General features: G+C 43.3%; 1 protein-coding gene across 1 annotated transcript in view; it reads right to left on the reverse strand.

Annotated features, from left to right (window-relative positions):
- Window positions 1-286: 286 nt before the first annotated feature.
- Window positions 287-11,660, reverse strand: part of LOC138952560 (E3 ubiquitin-protein ligase TRIM9-like) — a 51,908-nt gene continuing 40,534 nt past the window's right edge. The window contains exon 4 of the mRNA XM_070324247.1: window positions 287-4,667. Within this exon, the coding sequence (XP_070180348.1) occupies window positions 4,360-4,667 (308 nt within the window). The 3' untranslated portion in view covers window positions 287-4,359. The remainder of the gene's footprint in view (window positions 4,668-11,660) is intronic.

An 11,660-nucleotide genomic window follows, 5' to 3' on the forward strand; every position in this document is an offset into this window, starting at 1 on the left:
TTAAACCTCCCCCTGTATCACATGATGTACGACAGAGGGGATTGGATGGTTGTCACGACCTTCCAGAAAAACTGGTGGTGGTGGTGGTGGTGGTGGTGGTGCTGGAGGAGGTGCTGGAGGAGGAAGGTGGTTGAAGGGGGGGAGGTGTCAGGGGGCAGCAAGTTGGTAACTTAGCAGCAACGTGTGTTGTGTGTGTGTGTGTGTGTGTGTGTGTGTGTGAGAGAGAATTCCCATGAGTGTGATAGCTGGATTGTGTGTGTGAGAATTCCCATGAGTGTGATAGCTGGATAGAGCGGGATATTCTTAAGCCAATGTTGTTCAAATTGTAAACAACACCCCGGGCCTAACACGATTAATTCTTGTGCTTGTTAGGCCCGGGATCCTGTTAGATCTGAGGGTACAATTTGTTATCCTAGCAATTGACAACAACAGAGAAAAAAAACCGTAAAGATTTGTTTTGGTCGATTTGTTTTAATAAAACTGTTTCTATGAATATGCAGCACAATATAAATAACAAGTTGGCTACTCAAAAATAGGTTAGTAAGGTCAAGGGCAACCCACTCTTTTGCACAAAAAACCACATTGACACAAAAGAAAAACAATTCAACAGGTTAGCGCAGAAATGCAACAAATTGTACATGTAGAAACTATCCGTATTTGCAGTCTAGCCCTCCCAATCCGCCCTCACATATTGTTTATAGATTTAATGAGTCAAACATTTCTTCAATGAACTTTATAACAAAGCAGTGTCAACTTTTTAAATCAGGCATGCATCCAATCTCCCTACCTAATGCGCTGAGGTACGACAGCCCAAAGAAACTTGTAGCTACGTCAGAAACACAAACAAACCCAAACACATGCGCGAAATAAACTGTATGTACACTTGAGATTTTTTTGCCCACAAAAAATAAATATAGCAGAAACCAGAGTCAGCGCTATCCAAGTCCAATATAAAGTGTCCACTCAGCCATTACAACAAGTCCAATAAAGTGCTCACTCAGCCATTACATCAAGTCTAATAAATTGTCAGTCTACAACCGATGCCGGGGCGATCAACCCGAAAGGGTTTAAACACACAGTCCTCAGGGCCGAAGTCGTTAAGAGATCGCGGTGAACATCGTTTCGCTTTTAGTTGAGAACAATGGTACCATGGTCCAAGCCAGGAGTTGACTGAGGGGTGAACACGACCGGACCCTCCCCCCCTTGACAGACTGTAAGTTTCTAAAACCAGAATCGGCTTTCCACAGTGACACGCCAAGGGAAAGCAAACAGGTCAATCCATCAACGCTTGCTCTACACGACTGGATGTGTCGGGGATACCTGATCTGATCGAAAACACAATCATCCTCCCAGGGATCACGAGACAGTTCGCACCATGAGGGCGCGGCGAGGCTAATCTTGTGTCGTTTTGAGTGATTTTGGTCTAATCCCTGAATGAAAACACAATCATCCACCCGGAGATCACGAGCCTATTCACGCTTTGAGGTCACTGTGAGGCTAATCTTGTCGTTTTGATTGATTTTGGTCTAATCCTTGCCTCGTGCCAGACCTTTCAAGTGTTTTATACGAGCGTGTGTTCCAGAAGTGGCTCTTGTCGTCGTATGTTTGATGGCCATAAGGTCGACGCTGTCTAATTTATCTTCGTTACTACAGCTGTCACTGGCTTTCCAGTACAGGCGACAAACTTGAGACGTGGTTTTTCTCACAAAGCCGTTTGTCGTTTATGAATCATTTGACACACACACCTCGTTTAAACGTTTCAATGAACAAGAAGCAATGAATGTCTTCTGCACTGTTTTGTCAATGCTCCGAACAATGCTCTGTCGCGGCTGTGGACCCATATTGTTTAGCACACGACCATCCGTTCGGACACAGCCAGATACAGAGCACCGTAGCGGTTCTCCTTTCAAACAATAAAATAGTCCATGTACCTGTCTACTTCAGAAGTGAATCACAGTTAGTCTACTTTTTCTTATAAAACATTCTCACTCAACAGTTAAATATGATGCACACGTTTGAAATAACTGCCCAGACTGTTTGATTTGTAATAAAAACGTCCTTCATTAAACACCATAAAGCAGAATTGCCAAACTCACGACACATACGCACTATCTTTGTCGAGTCTTGCAGTAAAACCCAAAATAAGATCCATACAGTTACATAATAATTCCACACAAAGATATACAGCGAATGCAAGTACTTATAGGAAGGAGAATTCTGATATGAGATAAATTCTCAAAGGAAATTCTCCTTTTTTCTACACACTATATCGATCATCACTCCATTAGAAACCCACAATCAGAGTAAGTATGGTCCTCTCGTTGTCAAGTACGTGTGTGATAAAAGAGAAAATACATCACTACAAGCCTGTATATATGCCGGCGAGGTATCTCTCCTCTCAGGTGCTGAAAGACCGATGCCATTAAAACTCCATCCGTCAGTCTTTGCTGCTCGAGACCAGACCGCTCCCCACATTAGGGACAAATCAGCCCCAAGCGAGCTCCCAGCAAAGAGCGTCTACTGCCAGCAGTCTTCCGTTATGTGTTACCCTTGACTTATGTGTTGTGGTCGTAGAGATCAAGGTTCTGATGAGTCTGAGAGCACAGTTCTTATTTCCCGCTGTCGTTTCCTGGCAGCCTGCCGTTATGTGTCACTGAAGACTTATGTATTGTGGTCGGAGGGATCAAGGATTTGAAGAGTCTGAGAGAAGCGTTTTGTTTTCTTTCTTGCTGACCTTTGCAAGACAGGGGAGGTCGTAAATGTCCCTGAGGTTGCAGATTTGCAAGGTAAAGAGTACGTCGTTCAACTGCCAAGTCGTCGCATTTTCTCAGAATCAGATGAGATTTGTTTATCCAGAGCAAAATGTGACATAAATATAGGTTAATCTGAAGCAGAATACAGTCTCTGTGCATGCACTTACGGCCTCGTCAACATTGTCATAATAGACATCCTGTCCACATCTGAAGAAACTAGAGTTTGTGCCTTTGGCCCTTTCTAACGCAAGTCAAACACTGTACTCTGCGTATTCCAGAACACAGTTTATCTTGATATCCTTGAGAACAGACACAGAAAACCGCATCAAAAAATGTCCATCAATCATCAGTATCCACAAATCTAGCTTTCCCCTGACCTTGAGCTGGTTGTTGGTTCAAGCTCAGTCCTTTGAGTCTCAGCAAGAAACACATAGAGCACACTGTCAGAATCACAAGGGAGACAACCAACGCAGGCTGTTAAGTCAGTAGTTTCAGAGAACAGGCTCTGGTCCTGAATGCTGATGTGAATGCAAGGAGAAAAGATGACACATCTGCATGAGATGCATATATATTGCCTATACACATGCAAACACGTTACTTCTTATCCGCCTCACCAAGTTAACTGTCTCTTGGGGTATTCTGCATTGGTTCCTGAATACCAGGAGACACAAATCATCACCGTGCTTTTTACGGGGTCACTCTCCCGTTAGCAACCGAGGGTAGAGCGTGGTCAAGAGACAAAAGGTCAATCCTACGATTCATTCACCCAGAGCATTGTCCTCACAACAGAAAAAACACGTCCGTTTCACCACCACTCTTCCCGCGTTATTCCTTGTAGGTCTTGTTGGGCTAGCTTCCGATGAGAGATCCTAGCCAAGCTGGTTTTGAGACCTGACACTGTCAGCAGATCAAAACATTAAGTACATTGTGAGAGACCAAGTCTTTCTCTACGTGTCACACAGCGACGGCTAATGTTCTTTGATGCACCCATAGCTCGGAGCATTGTCAGTGAAGCGTTCCGCTCGATCAGAACATGCTCGTCGTTTCGAAAGAACGTTGTCAGCCGAAAGCTCACCTTGATCAGAACATTCTTAGCTTTGTCAGAACGTAGTCAGCGGAAAGCTCCCCTTGATCAGAACATTCTTCGCTTTGTCAGAACGTTGTCAGTAAAACGCTACCCTTGATAAGAAAATTCTTCGCTTCGTGAGATCTTTGTCAGTAAAACGCTCCTCTTGATAAGAAAATTCTTCCCTTCGTCAGAACGTTGTCAGTAGAAAGCTGTACATGATCAGTGCATTCTTCGCTTTATTAGAACGTTGTGAGAAGAAAGCTGTACATGATCAGTGCATTCTTCCCTTCGTCAGAACGTTGTCAGTAGAAAGCTGTACATGATCAGTGCATTCTTCCCTTCGTCAGAACGTTGTCAGTAGAAAGCTGTACATGATCAGTGCATTCTTCCCTTCGTCAGAACGTTGTCAGTAGAAAGCTGTACATGATCAGTGCATTCTTCGCTTTATTAGAACGTTGTGAGAAGAAAGCTTTACTTAAACTGAACGTCCTGTTGCTCGTTCAGAACGTTGGACAAAGAAACGCTTTTCTACTCTGATCATTCCTCGTCACTCTCGCTGGGCTCGCTTTCCATGGGAGGCTCCAGCCCCGTCCGCAGGGTGACCTGAACGTTGCGGTTAATGCTGACGGCCGGGAAGAACACCCCGTGGAGGTCCGTGAAGGCGATGGGGCCGTGCGGGACCTCGTTGATGAAGTAGCTGAGAGTGTGCTGGTTCAAATCTAGGAGCATCCCGATGACGGAGCCTCGCTTGATGCCGCCGTCCGTGCGGTTGGTGTGCTCGTCGCGGTGGATGAACCAGGAGCGCTTGTCGTCCACGTACATGCTCCACGCCTTATCGTCCTTGCCTGCACACATATGGAGAGACATTGTTGACATGAGAAACTAAGCAGGTGATAGGCTTCTTCTTAAAAAACAATGGGGAATGAGAAAAAGTCATGCACTTGACCTGTTCGCTTCTCAGAGGACATGTAGTGGGGAAAACTTGGCCATTTTGTTTATCGCGAATTTGTTCATGTTTTATTGTGGAATAAGAATAAGAATAAGAATAAGAATACTTTATTATCTCATAGAGAAATTCAGGGGTGGTACATAACAATAATACAAACAAGACATTGATTTTACATAAAACATATAGCACTATATAACATGGACATCTTTAAAGCACTGCGCTTATGAAGTTGGTTTGATTAATGTCAGTCGTATGCCTTTTATTCTTTGCTCGATTCAGAAGACCAGTTCCGCATAAGCCCCCTACTCTCTCTCTCTCTCTCTCTCTCTCTCTCTCTCTCTCTCTCTCTCTCTCTCTCTCTCTCTCTCTCTCTCTCTCTCTCTCTCTCTCTCTCTCTCTTCCTCTCCTACTTGTGTATATATACACTTCTTTGTATCTATCAGACCTCTCGGAGTCAACACGCTCAGTACACGTCCAAGGCGTGGAATTCAAAGAAACGAAGGATATGCCAACCCAGGACTGATCCAAGCAAACTCTAGCCATCACCACCATACAGCAAATACCAGTATCAGCTTCTGCCCAAACTCCTACAAAGTACAAATACATTGGGAAGACCAGTAAAGTGGAAAAGATGCAAACACACCAAGCAAATTCCAGGAGGAAAGAAGGGGACAACTTGTTATATGGCGCTGCACAGGCTCCGTAATAAATCCCCATAGGATCAAACTGCATCACAAATATTTGCCACGACAATATTGTCCTTGACGTCGCACTGAAGCGGCATGGTAATTGACTGGGCAAAAATCCACAATGATTGTGGAAAAGGTGGTAAGCGATCTTGACCCAAAGGACCCCATAGACCCAAACAGCCATTGACACAGGAGTGTGCTTGGCTTTTCTACATACTCGCCAGCAGGGTAACGTTACATTGACACAGCAGTGTGCTTGGCTTTTCTACTTACTCGCCAGCCGGGTAACGTTACATTGACACAGCAGTGTGCTTGGCTTTTCTACATACTCGCCAGCAGGGTAACGTTACATTGAATGCAGGTTCGCTGCCAGATACTCTTGATACTCTTGGTACTGCCATTATGACCGTGAATAACATTCTGTGGACATAATTCAAAAGAAAAGTTATGCGACTTCAGCTCGATCGTTACTCGATACATTTAGGGAAGTTCGTAGCCAATTTGTTCTCATCGTATAGAAATACATAAACTTACAGAAGAAGAAAAAAAAGAAAAAAAGAAAATCAACACAGCTCGATTGTCAGAGTAGGACAAACCAGTAATACACTTATAGAATGAATGGTTGTCGTTCTCAGTCCACGTGCCCCCAACACTGACTGCGCATGCTAATACACTTTTTTTAATACGCTGCATTCTATAGACCTGCACCACAACTATTTGCCACGACAATATTGTCCTTAACGCCCCCTGAAGCAGCATGGTAATTGACTGGGCAAAAATCAACAATGATTGCGGGAAAGGTGGGGGGATCTTTCTTGACCCAAGGGACACAAACAGCCATTGACGCAGCAGTGTTCAGCATTGGCCATTTTCCCCTCTGGATCATACTGACTCGATCGATGAGGATAAGGTTACAACAAATGCAGGGTCGCTGGCAGGTTTAATAATTGTGAGGTCCCACATCATGTGCGAGCGTTGAACTTTCGAACCTATTGCAATACGTATCAGGATTTGTTAATTAATAATTAAGTGGCATTGAAACTTGGTGTTTTATAACATATGCATACACCTACTGCCAATAGCAAATTAGCTCGAATTTCAGAAGAAGAAGAAGAAAACCTAGTGAACAATACACTCGTTTTTGGACAGCCATGAGTACAACAATGCGTCTGGTGATGCAAATATCTCTCGCAATAATAAAAATAAAAATAATAAAAAACCCGGTTCCCTGCTATCCGAAAACGTATGTGCCGGAACTTGAGCTACTCTTGCAATCCAAACTGCTATTCATTCATGAATAATGGCATACACATAACTGGAACATCCCATAAAACAGAAACAGTCCATAATATAGCGAAGAATCAAAATTGACTTTTTATCAATTTTACTTTGACCCCCACACTTTCTCCTATTTATGTGTACACGCATGCTTCTTATCCTCCACTCACTTTCCCCATGCTTCTCCCCCTGTTCCCTCGCATGGAAATGCAGGCACTGTAAGGATAGTAATGGCGAAATTGAGCAGCCTTAGAAAAAGCCGAATAGCACTGCAGCGGAGAGAAAAGCAAGGGCAAAGAATATGCTGCGGAGCATCGGGAAGCAATCTCTGATGACGGGAAAATCAATGCCACATATTCTATGGCCTTTTTTTTGTCACCCCTGCGATAGGCAATGTTCTTTCTGTCGTTGGCATTCACCCACCATCCCTCTTCTTTATTATTCGCTCTCTCTCTATTTCTCTCTGTCTCTCTCTCTGCATATGTGTGCGTCTCTCTCTCTACCTCCTCTCTTGATCCCATCTTTATCTGTTATTACCCGTCATCCCTCCCTCTGTATCTCCGTCTGTCTATCTCTCTGTCTCTTTCTCTCTCTCTTTTTCTTTCTTTCTCTCTCTCTCTACCTCTCTACCCATCTCTCTCTCTCTCTCTTACTCTCTCTCGTTTTCCCTTTTATTCCAGGTATTTATTTGGCATGTTGCACATGTTGCAATTTCCATACTAGAACCGCGTTTTCTGTGAAACGATTTTCTTTCTTCTGTATTTTAATTTCGGATGATGTGCGTTGTGTGTGTGGGCGTTACATTTGGAAATTAAAATGTTTGCTCTATTTTTTGAGATTATGAGCTAGTGTTCGGACAACGTCAGCATATTTTAATGCAAAAATGATCAAGCGTTCATCTTTAAATCTATAAGGAGAGAGAAATTGTAAAAGGCATGGTTTAAACCGTGACAGAAAGTCAGTGACGAATATCCGTTTATGAATCAGCGGAACAGTTTGAGGGAATGCTTCCAGCAGTCAGACATTGAAGTCGTCGTATGGGATTATTGTTTTTAATACAAGAACCGGGTAGGAACAAATACTTGAAAACACAAAGTGATGTTGAAAAAGGACGCCGTCGTGGGAAGACATAGATAATCAAAGTCCCTAAGGAAAACCTTGTATCCTCTCCGAACCGACTGAGAACCAGACCTGGCTAATCTCAACCAACACAGGCTGAAACAGACATCCAAGAAGATAAAGACAGAAAGAAAACAAACAGGAGACCTACCTACCAGTACCTACCGACCTCGATCTTACTTTCTCAGTCACGCAAGAAAGAGAAAACAAACGTTGTTTGCATCTGACTTTCGTCGGTTACTTTCTCCGATTCCTTCAACAATACCGCATTTTCGTTCTCGCTTGTTTCTCAATGTTTCAGGGAAGGCTAAGCAAAACCACACCTCTTTGCCCGTGGCTGCTGGACTATCGGCGCCAAAGAATGGGCAAAACAATGCAAATTGACCTGATGACTCGCAGGCAGAGCGGCGAACAAGAATGAAGACAAATTCTGGCTTCGACATTCTGCAGGGTACTGTGGAACAACTCGCACGGGTCGAGGGTTTGGGATAATTTATTGTTATGCTTGGGGTCGCTAAGGGCTATTGTGGATAGGGCTGGTGACTGTAGTAGTATGACAACGAATTGAAAGGTGTGTGTGTGTGTATATATATATATATATATATATATATATATATATATACGACTTGTGTCTGTGTGTGTGTCTGTGTGTCTGTGTATCTGTGTATTTGTGTATTTGTGTATTCGCCATGCACGGCCAAAGTTCTCGATGGATCTGCTTCAAATTTGGTGGGCTTATTCAGAGAGACCCCGGACACAACCTCATCGATGAGATATTTCAACACGTGCTCTCAGCGCGCAGCGCTGAACCGATTTTGGTTCCACCTCAGCTATTTTGGTTCCACCTCAGCTACCCGGGCCCCCATACCGACACACCATAGCCGCTACACCACATCACAACGCCAAAGTTCTCGGTGGATCTTTTTCAAATTTGGACACCGTATTCAGCTACACCCCGGAAACAATATCATCGATGAGATATTTCAACACGTGCTCTCAGCGCGCAGCGCTGAACTGATTTGGGTTTTTGTGTTCATTTCACCATTATAAGTAACTCTTCCTTATCTTCTCCAGTGTTTGGCGTTTATCTCCCTTCCTTCGTGTGGCTTTCCCGTGTGTAAGTTACTATTACTATTTTTAGAATGTCACTGCGCTGTCCACTGCGCTGTCCACAACGCTTCCCTTGCACCCGTAAGTTGTTCTTACTGTCAAAGTGAAAAGGTCGAATCAATTTATAGCCACGCGAAAAATACACTCTCACCTATCTCTATATATTTATAGATACAGATATGCATATATATATACGGCTTCTCTGTGTGTGTGTGTGTTTGTGTGTGTGTGTGGGCAAAAACCTGTGTATTGTAGAGTTCTGTTTGTGATGTGGTCTAGCGGCTTTTGTCTGTCTGTATGTTCTGGCATGTGAGAAGCCACAGCAGATAATATAGGGCTAAGAAATAAGCTCTAAAATTCTCAATCCCGTTTGACAGGACTTCGCCTTCAAAGGTGATTGTGGTGAACCGCCACGCTGTCTGTCTCTGTCTCGCGCCGTTCACCCCAAATTCCCGTTTCTGAGTAACTATGTTTAGAATGTCACTGCGCTGTCCAGAACGCTTCCCTTGCACCCGTAAGTTGTTCTTACTGTCAAAGTGAAAAGGTCGAATCAATTTATAGCCACGCGAAAAATACACTCTCACCTATCTCTATATATTTATAGAGATAGATATACATATATATATATATATATCCCATGACCTCCCTTCTTTGTCTCTGTTACTTCAGTATGGGTATATATGTTGTATTTTTATAGCTCAATAAATACATCATGGACTCCAAAAAATATATGATAGTGCAGATTCCGATTTGGGCAAAGGACTACTTTCCTCCCGACCTTTGACCTCGCGCCGAACAATGTGACACATTTCTATGAAGTTCTAAAATCGTATTGCACGGTTCAGAAAACCATATCAGTTGCACGCAAAAATGAATCTCAGAACTGATCGGATGTATGAGATGCAATAAGCAAAAGTTTCTTTCATTATGAAAGCAATGCAGGTCGAAAAAAACGAACATTCAACTTACAAGATAACCAGATGCTAGCGAACCAAAACAAAAACACGAGTACCCTCCCCTTGCATCGTTAGCAGACGACTTTTGAGAATCTGTCGGTAGTGTGTTTTGGTGTGCGCCTTCAGCTATCAAACATCGGCTGTTTCACGTGTTTTGCGAGCAAGTCTACTCTTTTGCCTGGCTCTGCAGTAAGTCCACATATTTTTCCGTAATCCAGTCATATTCCTTCAAAATGCAATCAATCGGCGGTGACAGACGTGTCGGTCGCGTTTTCCTCACACCATACCAGTTTAAGTTCATCCATGCAAACACACTCGCAAAACAGTTTATCACGTAGATACATTTCAAATAGGGAGCAAATGGTTAAATCTAAACCTACATATTTGTTCCCTAAAATTTGCTTCTCTGTCAATAAGCCTAATTACACACGTTCGAGAAAAACAACGTGGAATCGATTCTGAATCGAGTAAGCCAAATGGGTCCCAAACCCGTTTCGCCCGTTCTGCCGACCTGAAACGCAAAACAAAAGAATTGTGCGCTTCAACTAAATTAATTTCTATTCGACTTCATTACTTTCTTGCAACTTATGAACCTTTACTTAAAGCTTTTAAATGGTCTGAAAGTAGTGTTACCGCGTACTTATCGATGCACTCATTCGTTTTATTTTTCAGCGACGGTCACTTAGTTTAAGGTTGCAAAAGGGCTAAGTCTCGCTGGCAACAGTTTTACCCTGCACAGATCGCAACAGTGCCGCTAGTAGTCTACACTTTGTGTTTGATGGTAGAATGGGATATACAGATTACAACACTCGTGGTTTTTTATATGGCTTGTATTTCAGTCAAGACCCAGCGGGAATATCAATCGAGAGCCACTCGCCAGAGGCTCGTGTCTCCCGATGATATTCATCCGCTGGGTCTTGACTGAAATACAAGCCATATAAAAAACCACTCGTGTTGTAACCTATACATATATATATACGGCTTATCTGTGTGTGTGTGTGTTTGTGTGTGTGTGTGGGAAAAAACCTGTGGATTGTAGAGTTCTGTTTGTGATGGGGTCTAGCGGCTTTTGTCTGTCTGTATGTTCTGGCATTTGAGAAGCCACAACAGATAATATAGGGCTAAGAAATAAGCTCTAAAATTCTCAATCCCGTTTGACAGGACTTCGCCTGCAGAGGTGATTGTGATGAACCGCCACGCTGTCTGACTCTGTCTCGCGATTCACCCCGGCGAAGCCGGGTATTCCTCTAGTATATATATATGTGTATATATATATATATATGTGTGTGTGTGTGTGTGTGTGTGTGTGTGTGTGTGTGTGTGTGTGTGTGTGTGTGTGTGTGTGTGTTTCTTCTTGTTCTATAAATGAATATGTCAATATGAGAGAGAGAGAGAGAGAGAGAGAGAGAGAGAGAGAGAGAGAGAGAGAGAGAGAGAGAGAGAGAGAGAGAGAGAGAGAAAAGAGATGAGAGAGAGAGAGAGAGAGAGAGAGAGAGAGAGAGAGAGAGAGAGAGAGAGAGAGGTTCACGGTTCACGAACATAAAAGTCCCTCTACTGTTATTTTGACAAGATCGGCTCCAGGAGACGGGCAGTATTTTGGGACTGTGTGCTGTGAAGGATAACTAGAAGAACGAAAACACTCACACGAAGTCAATACAACCTCGTCTCTGTGGCCGGGGAAAAATAGCGGTACTTAAATTTCCATTTGTACCCAGTAGTTAAAATGTAAAAGTGCAA

The sequence above is a fragment of the Littorina saxatilis genome, linkage group LG17 (assembly GCF_037325665.1).
Source record: "Littorina saxatilis isolate snail1 linkage group LG17, US_GU_Lsax_2.0, whole genome shotgun sequence".
Lineage (NCBI taxonomy): Eukaryota > Metazoa > Mollusca > Gastropoda > Littorinimorpha > Littorinidae > Littorina > Littorina saxatilis.